The 21036-nt window shown below is 33.9% G+C and overlaps 2 protein-coding genes across 4 annotated transcripts in view; both read right to left on the reverse strand.

Moving 5' to 3' along the window:
• The window catches only part of LOC109004516 (probable disease resistance protein At4g27220), a 963953-nt gene that overhangs the window by 783564 nt on the left and 159353 nt on the right, over nucleotides 1-21036 (reverse strand). The gene's annotated exons all lie outside the window — the stretch shown is intronic.
• LOC109001960 (kinesin-like protein KIN-14E) lies at nucleotides 1708-15147 on the reverse strand. 2 transcript variants are annotated; one of them, XM_018979490.2, is made up of 24 exons: nucleotides 15061-15147; nucleotides 14049-14297; nucleotides 13676-13748; nucleotides 10173-10304; nucleotides 9859-10097; nucleotides 9298-9625; nucleotides 8992-9091; nucleotides 8723-8904; nucleotides 8372-8487; nucleotides 8070-8172; nucleotides 7432-7584; nucleotides 7186-7332; nucleotides 6879-7079; nucleotides 5691-5855; nucleotides 5517-5621; nucleotides 5233-5373; nucleotides 4917-5111; nucleotides 4562-4688; nucleotides 4232-4434; nucleotides 3921-4103; nucleotides 3592-3687; nucleotides 3227-3424; nucleotides 2632-2903; nucleotides 1708-2223 (listed from the first exon to the last, which is right to left on the reverse strand). In XM_018979490.2, exons 2-24 carry the CDS (start codon nucleotides 14204-14206, stop codon nucleotides 2031-2033), a joined length of 3810 nt encoding a protein of 1269 aa, XP_018835035.2. In that variant the 5' UTR covers nucleotides 14207-14297; nucleotides 15061-15147; the 3' UTR covers nucleotides 1708-2030. The 2 variants fall into 2 exon arrangements, with proteins under 2 accessions (XP_018835035.2, XP_035549177.1); XM_035693284.1 differs by lacking the exons at nucleotides 13676-13748; nucleotides 14049-14297; nucleotides 15061-15147 and having other exon boundaries at nucleotides 9859-10062; nucleotides 10173-10249.

Below are 21036 nucleotides of genomic sequence, written 5' to 3' on the forward strand. Positions count from 1 at the left end.
GGGTGTCCCTTCGTATTAAGGCTTTGTTGTTTTTATAACTCATTTCATTTTATTTTATTTTATTTTATTTTATTATTATAATTTTTTTAAATTTTTATATAAAATAAAATAAATAGTTTAGCTTTTTTAAATTTTAAAATAAAAATAATATTAAAAAATATATTTTAATAATATTTTATTTAATTTTTAATTTTTATTTTAATTTAACTCATCTCTTCTATAAAAACAAACCGGAAAATCACACACTTCATGACCTCATGTCTAGTCTCAGTGTGTTTTCAATTTTGTTCATGCAAAAAAAAAAATAGGTTGTGCTTTAAGCCTTTATGTCAAACATCTTATAGAGCAGACTAGCATAATATTATATCTAAAATGTCTTGTCATGCCCTATACCCATTTAAGCATATTAGATCAAGCATTTTTTATTTTTATCCCCGAGTTAAAAAAACTCAAAACCATGCTTAACTATCTCTAATATCACGATCACGATACGGTCTCTTGCTACCACCATGTAGCATTATACTTTGATTTCAGCAAACACAACCAAAGAGCATAATTTTATTATTTTTTATTTTTTTTATTTTTTATCTAATATCACTCCATTTTGGTCAAATAAAATTTTCAATCATACTTTTTAAAATTGTATCTAGGGGTGCAAACTCAATAAAAAAAAATTTATTTAAAATATTAAATTAAATTAAATGATTTATTAATGTGGATTATGTAACAAACTCAATAAAAAAATATTTTATATAGTCAATGATAATAAATTATATGAAAATTATATTATTAATTTATATAATTACTATATAATTAACTAATTGATATTATATATTAGTTAATTAATAGAATATTAATAAATGTTAATAACATATTTAAAATTTTATATTGTTAATAGTGATAGATTAGATGAAGATATATATAAAATATTGTTAATTTATAGAATATTAACAAGTATTAATAATATATTTAAAATTTTATATTGTTAATTGTACAATTATTTATATATAATTTTTTTTATTCGGTCTAGTCCGGTCTGGAAAAATCCTAGACCGTGGATCAAACCAAAACTTTTTGATCCTCTAAAACGTGGACCAAGACCGACCGAACTCAATCTCGGTCCGGACAGAAACAATCAGTCCGGTCAGATCGTTATCATCCCTAATTATATCAATCATGACTATAGACAACACGCTAGAATAACAATAATTACAACATCCACCCTAAGACATTCAAAGGTTAAAAAATGGCATTAAAAATAAATTTAAGACTCAAAAGTGAGGAACAAATAAAGCATCCACTAAATTTCACATTAGGTTGAATAAGCACATATGAAGCATATGCTACAGTGGATTTCTTTCTTCTTCTTTTTTTTCCTTTTTTCAAAAAGCAATGTCAATAACAAACATCATACAAATTTTAGTCTAGATGTTACCGAACTCCTAACCCAAGTCCCTTTATTGACTCGCTTTCAAGACACAATGTCTCGCACTTGGTTAACTACAAGTTGTATGAACTGAGGTTGTCCCACTAAGGCAACATAGCTTTGTGTCATACAACTCCATTGGACAAGTATCAAGGTATACAATATCTCATCTTTGCTTGCAACCCAGGCACCAAAGGCAATTGTTTGTGTAAATGAGCTCGATCTAAGCTGGTTGACTATCTCCTCTTCGTGAATTGTTAAAGTTACATATTTGTGATGAATTTAGCGCTTCTAAATAATGCGGCTGACTCGTTGCTCCTACCATTTGTAGTTTGAAGTTCTTATAAATATTTCGTTCTAAGATACAAAAGATAAAATATACATTAGGCTATACAACTTAAATCCTGCTAAACTAACTACAGCACCTCCAGCTGTAGTACATTGTTGGTGCAAGATAATCATGAATCGACAACATAAAGTAACTACCAAGGTAGTCAATCGACCTTGCCAAAGCCCTAGCTTACCTGCCCAAAACCCAGCGTGGCAACTTGCCTCAGCTATTTTTCACAAGAAAATGATTCACTCAACTTGTATGATAGAAGCATTACATGGAATGACGACCATCTGTCCTGTCTTTTGTTGGCCGTTCTTCTTGAATTTCTTCAAGTTCATCACCATCCCCCATCCTACCTGCTTGCTCCTTCCAATAAGCGACCAACTTTTTCAATCGGGCTACCTCTTTTGATGAAATATTTTTGCTTGGATCATTCACAATCGATCGAACTCTAGATGCATACCTGAATTAGCAGAGGCAAGCATGATAAGAACAAACACTAGAATACCGTGAAAAGGAAACGAACAAAATAATAAGTCAAGGCACTAGGTATGAAGACAATTCATAACTAACAATGTCCTACATCAATATGCCACTAAGTTGGAATGAAACTACAATGTTCAGCAACTTAAAATTGCAAAATCAAGCAATACGTAACGTTGAGTTTTAGAAAAGAACAGAAACATAAATTCATATTAATAGTAAGAATTCATGTTCTCATTCCATATTGCTTATCACTGATTCAATAACAATCAAGCTTTATAACTTATTAACGTATTGCTAAGGATAAGTTAGTGAGGAGAGGAAGCAAGTCACACCAAGTTGACCCCAAAAGAAAATTAGAGACGTGAAAAGTAGAGAGATAACATACATTAGAGAATTGTATGTCTCATCCAAGTTTGATTCAGATGGTGATACATTTACGAACATGAGTGTTTTTGCATTACCACCAAGTGAATCACTCATTAACATGGTTAGCTTGTGATTCCTGTAAGGTATGTGTTGACCACCAGAAGATAATGCACTAATAACATCAGCGAGTGCTGAAAGTGATTTATTGATGCTTTGAGCTTCCTTGAGTTGACTACCGGAAGACCCCGACTTTTTCACTCTTTCTGAACCAGCAAGATCCACAAAACTTAGCTGCAAATGAAATCATACGATGGTCACATATAACCATAAAAGACATTAATTCAACAAGCAACCAAGACAAGGCTTCAATCCCGATCTCTAGCATCATCACACTTAAATTTATCCTTCTTTGCATTGCAGGACAAAAGGAGCAAGACAAAATAATGTACATTGTCCATGTCCAAAGTGCATAAACCCAGGGATGAGAAAAAAACTTGGATGGCTTTATGGAGAAGTACTACAATTCTTTACATTTTTTTCCTTTTCAAGCCTACATGAACCATATATCATTGTATGTTCAAACATATAAACAATATGACTGATAATGACGATACCTTTCCCCTTGCAACAGATTGAGTTTGAAGGTTGGTACTTTCAATAAAAATTGAAAGTATTAGATGAGATCTTGAACTAACTTCATTCATTTGAGTTCCGGATGTATGTCGTTGCTCAGATCCTCTTCGAATAATGCTCTTCAATTCCTCAAATGTTGAAATTGATACAACTGTTACATTTTCTACAGATACCATGCCCTGACATCACAGAGTCTTAACATCAAGAGCAGCTTTCAAAGGGGAATGCTATCATTATTTATATGATCAAATATAAAGGACAACATTTACCATCTAATAGATTGAAACTCTTTATGATATTTCTCAAAGAAAATACAAATTACAAAGGAAACTGGATAACATCATACCTTCAAATCTTTCTTAATCTCCAATTTTAAGCGTTTAGCATTTTTTGATAATAGAAGATCTACAAGTGTATCTTGGTATAACTCCACCATATATGCCTGCATCAATACAGATTGATGTCAATTCTTCAACAATAAATACAAATCATATAGATGAACAACTAATTAGAAACATAATCGTGCAAATGAGAAATATTGAGCAATAGCTACAAATTTATTTTGTTGAGGGTTGTAACCTTCAAGCTTGTATATAAAGTGAATTGAAGATCTATCGACCATAAAACTGATGAAATTTTCTGGAAAAATAATTCAATTTGTTACAACAATTGCACCTTCAATGAAAATGAGAATTTTTTGTCATCTCGATTTATGATTTTAAATAACTCTGCAGTAGCTCGGGGGGTAAGTCCAGGATTGCTTTCAGATCCATATACTGTAAATGTCTTTCCAGATCCAGTTTGACCATAAGCAAATATGCACACGTTATAGCCATCCACAGCAGACTGCACCAGATACTGCATTAAAACAATAAAAGCAAATAAAATTATGAATTGACAATTAAAGAGCATGCACAAACACACTCACTATAGAGAAAAAATAAGATCCCATAAGTTGATAATATATTTAAATTAGTCAAACTTGCCCTTGTATCCTCAAACACATCTTCTTGAGTAGCAGTGCCATCAAACACACGATCATACATATGCTGCTTGAGTTTATCATCTTTCCATGGATGTTCAACCGTAAACTCATCTAGACTTGTAAGTAAATCTCTTTCTTTTTCAGCAATCTCTTTCTCATTAAGAGGTCTCAATCGACAAAAAACTCTGATCTTGCCTTTCATATCTGAAATGTATCCAAGAGATAATATTTTGTTTATTGCAATGATAGACTTTTCAAGATTACACAAATAAAGGACAACATTCTAAAGCTGTAAAAAAAGCACCCCATTGAAGTATTAGAAAATGCCAACCTTCAATGGTATTAAAATAACGCTTCCTTAAAACTTGTTCTTCCTTATAGAGCACTTCCAACTCTGCAAGTTGGGCCCCTTGCATCTTCAAAATGGCAGCAGTTTGCTCATTCTTTCTATCAATATCCTATATGCAAGTGGAAATTAACGAGTAAAATTTACTCACTATGGGTCTTTAGGAAAATACAGAATGCAGCCATTTCAAACAAACTGGAAAGACATTTACATCAAGGCCTGAAGTTTTTTTATGCAATTGAAGTAGGTACTGAAGTTCAACGAATTACGTAAGATTTTTTGATAAGTAAAAAAAAAAAAAAAAAAAAAAACGAATTACGTAAGATCAAAAGTATCAAACCTCTTTCATTTCTCTCAATTCCTCTAATTCCCTTAGATTATTTTGTGATGAAGCTAGATCAGCATTCCGGACTGTAAGAGTTGACTCAGCAATAGCTAATTCTTGTGTGACCCCTTCAAGCTTCTTTTCAAGTTCAAGAACTTGAAACTTCAAGGCTTTACATTCTTGATCAAAGTTTTTCTCAAGAAAATCTATCTGCATTTCAATAATTACTATGGATACAATTTCTAACCTTGTGAAAATGATAGAGGTGTTACCTATCAAAAAAAAAATGATAGAGGTGTCTAAAACCAAATTCAAGTATTAACAGTGCTACCTCATCAGCTTTCTTCTTTTCAAGTTCAGACATCCTTTGTTCCAATGATAATCTTTCATTTACCAGCTTCTTCATAATGTCTTCAGCTGCATGAAACTCCTCGTTACGAAGATTTAACTCATCTTGGAGCTTTTGTAACAACTGTGTTAAAGTGTTCATAATACAAAAGTTATTCGTCCATCATGTAAAAACCCATTATTGTTGAAAGAGATTGTTGTAATCATATGAATTAATTAACAGATATATTCCTATTGACACCAGGAATTCATTTCCGCAAAATTTACCTGGGTATCAGCTCCAGTTATATCTTTTTTGGTATTGTTCTCTATCATAAGATTCCCCAACTTGGCCAACCTCGATTCCATGCTCCTTTTCTCCAGCAGTGCAGCCTAATAGATTTCAAAATCAATACAAGCTCACATAGATAATGCCAATTCCACAATGTTGATCATACTAACCTGAAGAGCCTTATCCTTTTCATCACACCATGATCTAAGTCTGTCACGATCGCATGTAACTTTTGCAAGGTTTTGCTTCTCAGATCTCAAGGATTCTTTCATTTCCTCTAGTTCTTCTTGCATTTTCATATCTTGCTTTTGTTTTTCACGCAGTTCTTGTAAAAACTAAAATAACAAGCTTAACTTCAATACCAGATGTAATTCCATGAGGGAGATACATCAAAACTTCTATAATAGTATATACGCGAAAGAAGATTTCTTCTACTGCACATGAACCAGCTCTAACCATCAACTGAAGCCCCCCACTTACATGAGGACCTAGATGATTTTTAGAAGGCCATTAATAGTTTACAATTAGGAAGCTTAGTTAGTATGAAAGAAATGACCCTCATGTTCCAAACCCAGGGATCAACTTTGCAATATAAGTATTCAGTACATTTCTCAGTCTTTGGATGAGTGGAAGGATCCAAACAATCATGAAAGATTTAGGGGATGCTTGGGGAATGAGATGAGAATTATGTGAAATAGTAGAAAAATGGTTTGAGTTAAGATGTTTTATTGGGTTTTGGGAAATGACTAATGAGAAAGAAAAGGTTGAATAAAAATATTATAAAGTTTAAATATTGTTAGGATATAATTTTTTAATATTATTTTTGTTTTGAAATTTGAAAAAGTAGTTTGTTTTTTTATATTTTGTTTGGAAGTTTGGGAAAGTTATAATGATTAGGTAATTATTAGATGAAAAGGTTGAAGATTTGAAATTAAAGTGTTTGTGCTTGAGTGATGTTTGGGAAGAAAATTATGAGAAATTATGAGATGTGATGAGATGAGATGAGTTTCCCAAACAAGCCCTTAGTGTTTGTGATTATCTCACCTGAGGTTGCTTTAGACTAAATTTGGTCAGTGCAGTTTTACCTATAAGCTCAACCATGGGACCTTGATGGTGCTTTAGTTGAGCAAGTATGTAAATTTCACTAGATTGACGGGTTTATTCTTATCTATGTGCAACCAACGCAGCCACTACAGATCCACTTACCCCCCCCCAAACCAAAAAAAACAAAAAAAAGGAAAACGAAAAAGAAAAAGAAAAAGAAGAGAGGATAGGGACCTTGGAATATGAAATTGGAATAATTTGTTCACTACCAAATTTTCCAATTCCAATTTGTTAGAATTTCATACAAGTCTTACTTGATCAGCCTGGGTTTGAGATTCTTCAAGAGCTTTAGACAAATCCTGAACACGTTTCTCATACACTTCCATGCTAGGAGGTCTAAAATTGTTAGGAAGGTCTCCATTTATTGAACTGCCAGCACTGGACCGAGCTTTAGAGTAACGACGCAACATGACATCATTTATATGTGTCTGAAGAGCAACACAAATTTCTTCTCCCTACAATAAAGGAGAAATAACTACTTAGGCATGAATTCATGAAATAGTTCAGAGGTTAAACTGTAACAATGGACTACTGATGTATAAATTAGAGAGGTGATCAAACCTGCTTGGTATCAAATTGAAATATGTGAAGAACACCAGCAACTCTCATCTTAAAGAAGACAGCAGTGTTGCTACTACCAAATTGCATTATGTCTCGCAATTCAGCTGAATGTAGATACTCCTTTGGAACTGGACGGAAAAAATGAACCTACCAGCAAATGAGAAAACAAATAAATGTAGGGCAATTGGCTTATCAAAGTATGGAAAGAAATTATGTAATTTGTGAAAATATAATTTTAAGTCTTACCCCCCTCTTGTTAATGCCCAAAATTATCCGTCCTGGCAGGAGTCCAATAGGATCATCAATCTTGCGAACACTAAAGAAAACTGAATTCCCATAAGGAAGTGATCTCAATATCCGCAGAAACTGTTGTCTTGCATCGTCTTTTGTCAAATGTTCCTAGCAAAAAACAAATCAGATTTTTTTTTTCAACTTGTTCCCATCAGTTAAACATGTAGTGATGGCATAAGTAAAGAATGACTTATAAGTGGAAGACAGCTAACAGTGCATGCATGAGAAAATGGTTAGACAACCAAAACAGGGGGAAAAACTTAGTAAGCCACAAATAGTCATCTTTTCAATAAGTGAAAATATTGGCAATTTAGTTTAAAACAGCAGATGATACACTGAGGGAAGCAAACAAGATAAGTTTAAGCAAAATTGTCATAGAAAAACAGTTTAGAGGTCTAAAGAGCTAAAAGAACATCATCAGAAAGTTTTTTTTTTAGTAGATTATAAGAAACTTATACATAAGAGTTGAAAGTGCTCTAAAGTTAAATTAAGACGAATTCTAGGGAAAAAAAACAAATGGACTTAGAACGCTAATTTCCTTTGCAGCAAGTTAGTCGTGGATGCACAAGGAACTTCAAAAGTCTAGTTCTTACCATAGAACAATAACGAGAAAGAATATCTAATTCCCATTCCCGCTTTGCTCGTGTTATTGCAATTTGTCTGGGTAGGAATCGTTCCAGAAGTGAATTCCAATCACTGAAAATTAGAATGAAAAAATATTAGGGTATTAAACAATTGGAGGTCTGAATATAATTAAAATAAAACAAAAAGGGACTCCCCAATGTTTCCAATCAACGAGAAGATGAAAGCAAGCAGAACACCTTTAAATAATAAGTGACAGGAAAAAAAAAAAGGGGGTGAATACGATGAAGTAAGACAGTAACAAAACACTCACACGCATGATTCAGGTCTATCAACAAATCCAATCTCGACCAAGATCTGCAATGCGGACAACTGGGCAGCATCATCCCTTCCAACAGGATAATTGCCTAATATATAATCATGTTGCAACTGTAACAATACAACTAGGTATCAAAAAACACTGTAACTGGGTATCAACTAAAACAAAGGAAAAAAATGGGTAACAAGGAAACTGCTAGGTAGGTACTTCAGAGATGCTTCCATCATCTATGAAAGAATCACTTTCTGCTCACAAGAGCAAGAAATACTTCCACAGAGTTGAGAAAGCAATGCTGCAATACTTTAAAATGAGCATCACTAGTCTTTTAAATAAAAAGTTACATACTTGAACGTAGGACAACTGCAGAAACATGGGATCTGTTATAGCTTCATCTGACTCACGAAATAGCTTTTTTTTTAATGTTAGTTTGCAGTGCAAAATTTCTCCCTTACTTCGATCCTTCGATGCCTTGAATTCCGCCAGCAGATCCCCAATATATTTGTTATCATCTAACCCAATATACTCCTCTGTGTGACAAAAAATGTCCTGCATAGATTACTATTTCCATACATCTTACTTGAGGAAACAATCAAGAAGCAGATAGAATAAGATACCGTTTCCAGGCTCAGGTGATTTAGAACCAGTAACAACTTTACGGCATTCAAACAGACTAAAGCTAGAGTATGCTGACAATTTAATTATTCCTGCAAGCTCCTGAAGTGGATATAAATGAGTTCAGTTGATACAAAGTGCTTCAGATCTTAATGAAGATTTAAAATAATGCATCTTTGAAGGCTTCAAAATAAAACTCTTTTTATTAGTAGATATGCAGGTAGATAAATATAGTTCAGACACACGTAAAACTAGAGAAGGCTAAAAAAGCATATTAAATAAAAATACAAAGTACTTTAAAAAAACACCTCAACAGCATCAGCCACTGTGGTCGCCATGTCATAAGTGATTTCTTCAAAAGTCTCATCTAAGAAAAATACTATAGTTGTGAGTTTTCGACCAGTTAAGAGAGCCTCAATCTCCTCACGCCCTGGTATTGTATGCCTGGGACCAGCCTTCACCGCATGCTTCAGAGCATTTAGTGTATTTAATGCAAGCCCACGAACCTCGGAATCCGCACTCATGTCATGGGCTACATTATGGACATACTCTGACAGGTATCCACCAATGTCCTTACTAGGAGGCATAGAGGATGCACACAAATATATCAACTCCCATGCTTTTACCAAGTAATGCCTGAAATAATAAGACCAGGTATGATAACATTATTATGAGTAGGAATCATAGCAGTTCCGATATGAAAGGCCAGTCATAACTTGGAGACTTTGCTTCAGAAAAGGTGGAACAGAGGAGATACTGTAATGCTATGAATGTGGAGATGTGAACATTTTGCTCGTGTCACAATGCTAATACAACAGGCCCAAACGATACTGATTTATAAAATATAAGGTATCACATGAGAGGCATACCTATCAGGACAATTTCTTGTTTGTTTTGAAATCTGAATGAGAAGTTCATCTCGCAGCTCTGAACGCTTCAAAGTATGCTTGTATAATTTTCCAACAAGCTCAATCCGTTCGTCTAAGTTTGCCAGTGTAACTCGATCAGATGAATCAATACCCATGTACTTCAAAATTATTTGGAACAGTTTTGTTGCTCTGCTTACTAGGTCACTGTTAATTTTAAGAAGCGAAGTTGGTATAGGATCCTGTAAAAAAATAGTTTATTTATATCTTCAATGATAGAACAGAATGTGGTGTCAATAGACACAGCATGCCATCACCTTTTGGAAACAGAGCATATCTTCAAACGTGTATCTTTCCCGAACTTGAGAACCTACAGATCTTTTTGAAAAAAAACCACGTTTTCCAGCAGACTGAATCTGTTTCTGCATCAACCTTAGAAAGCCCTCCACCTGTGAAGAGCAAATGACACGGAAGCATTAATACCAACTTGCATAGAACAAAAGCAGGGAAAGCTATGCATAATATGGATTGAAGTTATTCATTTACAATGAGAGGAAATATTTTTTTTACATGGAGGATGATTTTATCGGTATGAAATGCTCAGTACACAAGAAGTACACAATATATCTATCAAACTAACAAAAAGGAAAAGGAGCTAAAAATTATTGGGAACTATAGATAGAAAAAGTTGCACTATTTTGGATCACAATCTATTAAGAAAGGATGACTTGAATGGGCCTTTCTAGTGTACGGTCCCAATTATGACCTTGTGAGAAGGCCTTTTTTGGGATGGGAGGCGAGTTCAAATTTCATCTAGGGGTGGATTGAGGATCTGTAACTTCAGGAAGTTCAACCAGCTCTTTTTGATACATGGTTGTGGCGGTACAAACAAGAAAGAGGGGCCCAATGGAAGACAATTATAGATTCGAAGTTTGGGGAAGCTTGGGGAAAAAGGTGCTTGAATAAGGTGTTTCCACGAACCATTCGGGGTGGGTTTGTGGAAACACATTAGAAAAAGGATGAGAGATTTTTGAGGTGGGTGACGGTTCTCAAGTCAAGTTTTGGCATCACAATGGTGCAGTGAACAAAGCCTAAAAGACACATTCCTTGCCATCTTCATGCTTGTATGGCCGAAGTATGCCTCAGTAGCTGATCACTTGGTCTTCTCAAGTGGCTCCCCTCAATGCAATGTAGATTTCATTTAGGATAGCACGGGATTGGGAGTTGGAGGTTATCACCGAGTTCTTTGCTTAATTGTATTCCGTAAGACTAACTGAAGGAACCATAAACAAGATCAACTAGAGCCCCTCCAAGAAAGGTAAATTCACAGTATGATCTTTCTACCAAGTTCTAACTAGTCACGACATGAACACTCTTCCTTGGAGGAATATATAGAAGACGAAAGCTCCTTTGAAAGCAGCATTTTTTGTTTGGACAGCCTCCTCATGCGAGATTCTTACTATAGACAACTTTAGAAAACATCTTGTAATGGTGTTGGATGTGTAAGAAGAATGGGAAATCAATAGATCACTTGATTCTACATTGTGAGGTGGCTAGGACCATGTGGGATGATTTCTTTTTTTTCTTTTTTTTTGCAGGAATTAGGATATCATTAGTCATGCCTCGTAGGCTGGTGGGCTTTCTAGCAAGTTGGAGAGGCCTCCAAGGCAATCCCCAAGTGGCAGCAATCTGAAGGTGTCCCCTATATGTATGTGTTGGTGCATTTGGCACAAGAGAAATGATAGAAGCTTCGAAGATCGCGAGAGGACAATGAATGACCTTAAAGTTTTCTTTTTTAAAACCTTGTTCTTATGGACGGAGGGTCATTGATTTTAATAGGCTAAATGTCCATAATATTTTCGGTTGTAAACTCTAGTTAGGTACTTCTCATGTATACATCTTGCGTACTTGAGCCATGCCTTCTTTCTTATGAATAAAACTTCTTTATTACCTATTAAAAAAAAAATTTCTTGGCATGTAAACTAAAAGCTTTGAAAGCTGATGTATGAGTTTGGAATGAGTGATTGGTAATATAGGAAAGATTTAAAGAGCAATGATGTGACTAATGAAGATAGATCCTTGAATGATGAAAAGAAATTAAGGAAGACATCACTTGGAAAGGACAACACCTGTGGAGAAAATATGATGGAGACAAGAATCAAGAGAATTCAGCTTCAAGAGGGCAATAAATGTGATAAATGTGTGAAGTCTTTCAACTTATCAAAAAAAAAAAAAAATTGTGTGAAGCCTTTCATCAGGTAGCTAATTCACATAGAAGGAAGAATTCCTTTGACTCCTTAGTTTTTTATCGCAAAGCTGCTTATGATCCTTCAATGTTAGTAATCACATTGTGGAGTTTTATTAGAACTAGTACATGAAAAAATCCACTTGAAGGCTAAAGTTGGATGGACTCTCATTTACTTTCCTGGAGGAGACCGAGGCTCAATGGTTAGAAAGATTCTTTGAGGAGAGAAATGTTGGAAGTGGTGAGAGCCCTATATGGTGCCTAAGGCATCAAATTTATCCCTTAGCCCTTTTGAGGGATATTGTGAAGGAAGATGTTATAAAGATGCTCCATGAGTTTTATTATAAAGGAATATTTGAGAAGAGCGTCAATGCTATATTCATTGCTTTAACCCCAAATAACCCTAGCATAGCTGATATTAAGGATCGTGGCCTATTGTCTAGAGGGAAATTAATAAAATGGTGGCCAAGGTTCTTGCAATTAGAATGAAATCAATGTTGTCAAAGGTCATTACCGATTTGCTAAATTCTTTTGTTAATGGAAGGCAAATTCTTGATTTGGTTCTTATTGCTAAAGAATGCATCATTACTAGATTAAGATCATAAGAGGCGAGAGGGTCGTGTAAGTTGGACATTGAAAAGGCTTAGGTAGGGTTTGGTTATACAGTTCAAACCATCTCATCTTATCTCATATAATCATTACAATTTTTTCAAATTCTCACACAAAATATTATAAACAATTCAATTTTTTCAAATTCCAAAACAAAAATAATATTAAAAAATAATATTCTAATAATATTTTATTCAACTTTCAACTTTTATCTCATCTCATCTCATCTCATCTGTGTAACCAAACGAGGCCTTATAATTATGCAAATTAGGAATTTTTAATCTACTTGATTTTGGGGGGGAAATGATGTGGTTGGATAGCCCAGTGCATCTCTTCTGTACGATTTTCAATAATGTTGAAAGTAGTATGTGGGGTTTATGATAAGGGAATCCCCTATCCACCTTTCTATTTGTTATTGTTATGGAGGCTTTGGAGCATGCTGATTTTTGTTTCTGTGCAGTGAGGTTTTTATCTTTAGGAGGTTGACTGAAGAGGATAGGGCCTTCATTCTAGCAATTTGTTGAGAGATTAAAAAGCCGATATCATTTACCTTCAAGAAACCGAGTTGAAACAAATGTCCTGTAGTATTGCTCGCACTCTATAGAGCAACTATCATATAGATTAGTGTTGTTTTGATTCGAGAGGGACCTGGGTTGGTATTTTGATAATGTGGGATAGTAGGTTGGTCAAAACGAAAGATACATGAGTGGGTGGTTTTACTGTTACGTCCTCTTTTACGAATGTAGAAAGAAATTTGAATTGGTTGCAAATAGTTTTCTAATTTTAACTGAAAAAGAAATTCCAACTATATAGCATACCATTTTTATTTTTTTAATTAAAGCAAGTCATGCATTGCATTTGTTTAAGAAAATATGATTTCAAGAAAATTCAATTAAAGTTGTTTCCTTTTTTTTATTTTTTGCATAAATCATATCACATGAATAGCTGTAAGATGTATCTTCCCACCTGGAATCTACTAATCAAGGGAATAGCACCGGCAAGTTCTTCTGGAATTGCCATCGAAAGGGTTGCTGGTGTACTGCAAGAAACAAGAATACAGGTTTACTAGAGTTTCAGCAGGCTAATTAGGATAAATTGTTCACAAGTTCCAAATAAATATTAAAATGAAAATGAAAAATTTTCTGATTCTCCAGCACAATTTCTTTACAACCAGCAGCACTATCACATACCTTGAGCAATTGAGTAAGTATTTTTTAACAGTAGAGGAGAAAAAGTATAATGAATAGTACCAGAAGATATGACTCTCACCTCACTTGTGAATGAATAGAAACCACAGAAGTAGTCATAAAATAGCTTGAGAGGAATTCATGACACTTACAGTGGAGCAAAATTAGAACCATCACTGTCGTAGTCATCGCCATTTGAGACAGCAGTAGAGCTGTGCAGAGGAGTATCCTCGTTCCCATTGCTAGAGCTAAAGGAAGACCTGCTGGTTCCCGCACTTTGGGCCGTAGATGGTTGCATATCAATGGTCATTGTGCCAAAATCAGCTGATAAACTTAGGAACCTTCAGATGAACAAGTTTAGCTCCCTTTGAGTCCTCCATTATTTCATGAATCTGAAAAGGCTAAATATATAAAAGAGCAAAAGCATGAGGTATTAGCTCCGCTGATTGGTAACATCGTCTTGCTCAAGATAAGCAGCATTCTACCGAATTATGTACATAAAGGAAAAGGTAAAGCTACGTGAAAATATTATTGGAATCAAAGCAATGTCTCTAAAAAAGAACAAAAAAACGAGGATAAAGAAAACTCAAAGAAAGACAGAAAATTAAGATATGGGTGAACCAAGAGGAACTTCAGCAGAAAAACCATAAAATTCCATCATCCGAGACAGTTTTGGATATATCTACCTCAAGTTTAGCCTACAAGAAAGAAGGACAAAAAAGCACATCCAGATTTAAAACAAAGTCTAGTGTTCAAACAGAGGAAAAAAATCCCGAAAGGAGACAAAAATGGTGTGACTAATGTCCAAAATCAGATGCCAAACACTGAAGTGGAGATTGCGGATCCAAACGCACACATTGATACACCTTCTACAACAGAAAACACCAAGTTAAAGGGAAAACTAAACATTTCTAGGCTTAAAAATAATTTTTTAAAAAAAATAGTGCTTTCATAGAGGTGATGATACATTGAGTCGCGCAAACAAATACATCTCAGGGAAAGTAATCGGAACTTCAATACAAAAACCGAAAGACAATCAAAATCAAACAGTTTTTTCAGAAATAGAAACTCATTTAACCACAAAGAATGTGGAATTTATTCTTTAAATTGGAAAAAGGACGACAAAGCAAAAGCTAAGCGAGATCTGAGCTGAAAGAGAATCACCAGTTCATCCGGTAGGGGCCAAAATGGGAGAGCCGGAGGATGAGAGAGAGGGAGGGAGAGAGAGAAAGCGAGACGTGGGAGTCACGAGAGTATTATAATGGCAATAGAAGAGTTTAGTTTATGATTTTTTTTTTTTTTTTTTGACCTTTTGGTTCCTAATCGTACGTGGAAGCGTCTTTTTTTTCTCTTGACAAAAAAATGTAACTGCCGGCCAGCCTGCTCTTGGCCCGTAGAAGACTTCCACGTGGCAGAAGTTTTCAAATAGACGGAAGAAGAGGGAAGACGGAGGAGAATGAAAACGAGAGGGGCAAAGATACTTACCACCAAAGATGGCGTGGCGGTGCTTGGTGGCGGGCTACGACGGAAAAGTGCTGAAAAGGGAAAAATGAGAGCATTCTCTTGGTTTCCTTATCTTGTTTTTTATTAGATACCGTCAAAATTTATTTTTTCTATTTCAACTTTTACAGTATACCCTACGTTATCATTTTTTTTTCCATCTCATTTAAATAATTTTTTTATCATTTTTTATATATTTCTTTTAATTACCAATAAATTTAAAATATCCTTAAAGATTTTATATTTGTAATATATTTTTATATACAATATGATATAATTCTATCTATACACACAAAAATAAAATTAAAATATGAAAAAAATGAAATCATATCACAAAAATATTTCCAAGATATTTATGAAAGAGAATGAAATAAATATGTTTTAGATGATGAACAATAAAAGAATTTGCTTAAATGGTCAAAATCAAAGTAAAAGAAAATGAATGAGAAAATGAAATATAAATAATAAAAAATTGTTTGAAGGATGAACAGTAGCCACTACATATAGCAAGTTCAGGGGTTGTGTGGAAATAATTTTCATTTCATCCGTTTCATCTCATCTCATCTTATTTTTTTTTTCAAACATCATTGAAATACAAACACTTTCAAACTTATAATTATAGTTTTCCAAACTACAACTTTCTCAAACTTCCAAACAAAACATACACAAAAATTCAATTTTTTCAAATCTCAAAATAAAAATTATATTAAAAAAATATATTCTAACAATATTTTAATTTTATAAAATTTTTTATTCAACTTTTCTCTCTCATTTCTCAAAATCCAATAAATACTTAACTAAGGGGATTTTGAAAATATTTTTTGTAATGCCCCAATGGATGGAAGGCTCAAACTACATGATCTATATTTCAAAAAGACTAATCAATATTATATTTTACTATTATTCACAAATTGCTATTTACCGATATTTTGATATATTTAAGTGTCTAAACGAGTCCTAATTCTCAAATCACATCACACAAATTAAAAGAACAAGATGTTAATTCTATGTTTTAACGCTAAACCAATCGAAACTAGGGCTGTATAGGAATTGACGTGATCGACCGTCGTCGACGCGAATCAGCTGCCAGAGTCTAGAATCGGTTGAAACCAACAGAGAACCGGTTGGTCGGCGTTAGAAATTTAGTGAAATTGACATCGGCCGGTTCGATCTCGATCTGAACAAGCCCAAGCTGCCGAACCGACCGAATATATATATATATATATATATATATCTTATGTAAAACGACGTTGTTTCACTTAAGTGAGTGAAACGGTATTGTTTCGCTCTAGGATTTAATACCCTTGCGTAGGGGTGGAAATATATGGCATGACCTGTTAACCTAATACGAACATGACACGATAAAAGCGAGTTTGAGTTTGGCTTTAACGGGTTCAGGTCAAAACAGGTTGACCCGTTAAGACACAATTACTTAACGGATCACTAATGGGTCAATCCGTTATGACCTCGTTAAGAAAGTTGAATTTACATTTATATCTTTAAACCTAAAATCGAGAAAATTCAAAAAACTCTAACCCAGTAACCCTACGGCCCTCGAGTCCCTCAGTTTTCTGAAATCTCAACTTTTCAACTACTCAAGTGACCAAGTCTCACACTGCCCCCTTCAACCAAAAACCCTAACCTTGCTCGTCACCCACGGCGCCGCCACGCCCATAGTACAGAGTCATGATTGACGAGTCTGTAACTAGGGGTGTAAATTCAAACCGGAAAACCGGACCGGACCGAACCGGACCGGTTTTACCGATTTTGAACCGGTCCGGTCCGGAACCGATTTTTAAAACGTAAAAACCAGCTGGTTCCGGTCCCGGAATTTTTTGGACCGGACCGGACCGGACCGGTTGATTAAAAAAAATAAAAAATAATATTTTTATATATAAGTTTTATACAAAATATTTTTTATATATATTAAATATTAATATATATATAAGGTTTATATATAATGAATTTTATATATAACATATATATTCATATATGAAATAATTTCTTATTATAATTTATAAATAATTACATAAAATGTTAATACTAAATCACTAAAAGTTTATAACTAATACTAATATATAACTTATAACTATACCAATAGTTTAATATTAATATTATTATATAGTCTAATATATTAATAAAAGTATAAAACAATTTTTTTTAAATCAATTTTTTTTTGTTTTTATAAACAAATTTTTAATGAAAAATTGTGAAATTTACATTTTAAAAAAATCGGAAACCGGACCGGACCGGACCGGAAACTGGTAAAACCGGAAGTACCGGTTTAGGAGGGTAACCGGTGCGTAATCGGTTTTGAAAAATATAAAACCGGTACATACCGGTTCGGTCCTAGATTTTATCCAAAACCAGACCGGACCGGACCCGTTACACCCCTATCTGTAACCCACACAGCAGCACAACTTCTGTAACTTCATAACCCACACAGCCTCCGTAACCCACTCAACCTCCGTGAGTCTGTAACTCCAAAACCCACGCAACCTCTGTAACTCTATAACCCATGCAACGGCACAGCCTCGGCCCAAATCTCTCTCTATCTTAGAATCTCACGATGGCCCAAGCCATTGGCGTCTTCCTCACACAAAGGCACAGATTCACGGCATCCCAGGCCAAGGCCATTAGTCTCCCCCTTTCCCCTTCTTCCAGAAATCTTCAATTGGCTCAAAACCTCAACCCAGAGATCTTCACACAAAGGTAACTTGATTCTCAGATTAAGTTATACTCCACTGTCAAGTTTGATTATGCATGCTAAGTTGTTAGGTTTGTTGAAGTGTGCATGTGTATGTTGATCATTGATCAGCCTTTTGATCTTTAAATTAAAACTCTGTTTATTGTATTTGATTGTAGTTTTTTCTACTTTTCTTTTGTCCAATGGAGTATAATATCCATTGCACTACTAGATATATATCAATTGAAGGTAAAAATAGGGTTAGGTAGTGATCTTAAATAATTGCTCACCATTTATTGGAGGCCAAACCAATCTCTAATCATGAAAAGTGATTAAAAATAATATGAAATAAAATAAATCTTTAACAGACTATATATTTATAAAATTATTGAGTTGCAACTTGTAAGTGTCGACATGAATGTTACATACGTCATATTAAGATCTATTTTAGTTCTTAGGTTATTCAACCAATTAAGTGAGACGTTTCTTCATATATATCTCAAACACTATTTTGAAATTCAATGGTACATATATTTCATCATCAACATTTATCATATACTCATGAATATGGTAACTACTAAATTAATGCATGGGATTTACATTTGTGTCTTATATGTGTCGAACATCACATGCCTTTCCTCTATTCTCCCAATGCCCTACACCATCTTCACCATTTCTACTAGGTGTACAATAGCTGACAAATGCACGTGGTGCTCTTATGACATCTCCTCTAATGAATCATTTGCAATCTTGTTTTGTTTCTTAATCCCTTTGATTTGATGTTCAACACCTTGACTTTGAACCTAGATGCCCATATACTTTACCTTGATGTTATTTGAAAATCATCACTCGCAATCATTAATTAGTTCATATTAAACAACAATTTAGAGCCTTGTTGTTAACATATGTTCTTGTTGTTTGTTATCAGATGAGCGAGACAGTAGGCAAAAATGACGATTTGATTGACTTAGACGTGCTGGACTCAAAAAGTTTTCAAAATAAGGAAGCTAAAGCAAAACGAAAGAAATGGTCAAATGTGCGGAGTTTTGTTTTTTTGTTTTTTGAAATGGTTCCTAAATCTGACAAAAATGATGGCAAGGCACGAGCTAAGTGCAAGATGTGTGTAGCTACTTACTTGGAAGCGAGCAAATATGGAACCGAAAATTTGAAGCGTCACATTGACACTTGCCCTAGGAGAAGTTCACGAGATATTGGTTAATTGATGTTAGCACAAAATAGTGGATCTGTTTCGATAAGCACTTCTAAATTTGTTTATGAACAATATAGAGAAATTCTGGTAGGCACTATTGTGAAGTATGAACTGCCTTTTTGATTTGTTGAATATTCTGGGGTGAGATCTTTATTACAATATTTTCATACAGATGTTCTAATTATTTCTAGAAACACTGCTAAGGCTGATTTAGTTAAGATGTATCATCAAGAAAAAAAATTAAATGCATGTTAAATGATGCTCCTGGTAGAATTAGTCTGACATTTGATTTGTTGACTTCTATAACCACTAATGGTTATATGTGCATTACAGTACATTGTCTAGATAAAAAATGGATTCTACAGGAAAGGGTTTTGAACTTTTCTTTTATGCCACCACTACATAATGTCATATCTTTATCAGGAAAAATTTATAATTTACTATGTGAGTGGAGAATTCTACATATGATTTTTGCATTGACTTTAGACAGTGCTTCTTCTAATGAAGTTTCAATAGAATTGTTAAGAACTCAATTGAACATTAAGAAAACCCCTATTTGTGATGGTGAGTTCTTTCATCTTTTTTGTTGTGCTCATATTCTCAATTTGGAAGTACATTATGGGTTAAAAGAGATTGATTATGCTATTCAAAAAGTTCATGAAATTATTAAGTATGTGAAAGGATCACAAACAATGAAACAAAACTTTTTAGATTCAACAAATCAAATGTCTTTGGATAGTAAGAAATGGTTGAGACAAGATGCCCCCACTAGATGGAATTATACTTTTCTTATGTTTGAGAGTGTTCTTTTCTATCGTCGTGTCTTTAGCCATTTGGAGTTAATTAATTCCAATTTTAAGTATTGTCTATCAACATTTGAGTGGAAAAAAGTGGAGAAGATTAACAGTTTATTGGAAGTTTTTTATGATGTCACTTATGACTTTTCTGGAACCAAATACATACAGTCAGTTTGTACTTTCCAACAATATTTTTGATTTATTTGACATTAAATGAGAACTCTAAGAGTGAAGATGACTACATGAAGAAAATGTCCTTTCAAATGCTTGCTAAGTTTGAGAAATATTAGTCTGAGTTCAATTTATTGTTGGCTATAATAGTTATATTGGATCCTCGATACAAGCTTCATTTAGTGATTTTTCTTATAAGAAGTTTTATGAAAATGGTTTCCTAGAGTATTTGAATATTCGTACCAAATTGGCATCTTTTTTCATGGAATATAGATCTTCAAGTGCTCCCACAAGTTTTACCATGACTTCTGAAAGAACTTTTAGTAGAGCCGAAAGTAAATTCAAATAATATTTGTTGTTTAATGATTTATATTATATTGTTGTTTCATATCACATATTGGCTTGAAACATGTTTATTTATTTTTTGTGTATAGGAATTTGATTTATTTGAACATGATGATCTTGCTGCCCATATGCAAAAAAGTCAATTGGAGCTTTAATTGGATGAACCTAGGGTAAATAGAAATGCAAACATTGACATTCTTTCCTTTTGGAAAGGAAATGAATTTCATTATCCTGATTTTGCTTGTATAGCTTGTAACATTTTGAGCATTCCAGTTTCTACAATTGCATCTTAATATACTTTTAGTGTTTGTGGGCGTATCATTGATCAGTTTAAGAGTACACTAAAAGTAGATATTGTTGAAGTATTAGTCTGCACAAGATATTGGTTATATGATGAGGAGAAAGGTAATATTATTTTTATTTTATTAAAT

The sequence above is a fragment of the Juglans regia genome, chromosome 8 (assembly GCF_001411555.2).
Source record: "Juglans regia cultivar Chandler chromosome 8, Walnut 2.0, whole genome shotgun sequence".
NCBI classification, from domain to species: domain Eukaryota; kingdom Viridiplantae; phylum Streptophyta; class Magnoliopsida; order Fagales; family Juglandaceae; genus Juglans; species Juglans regia.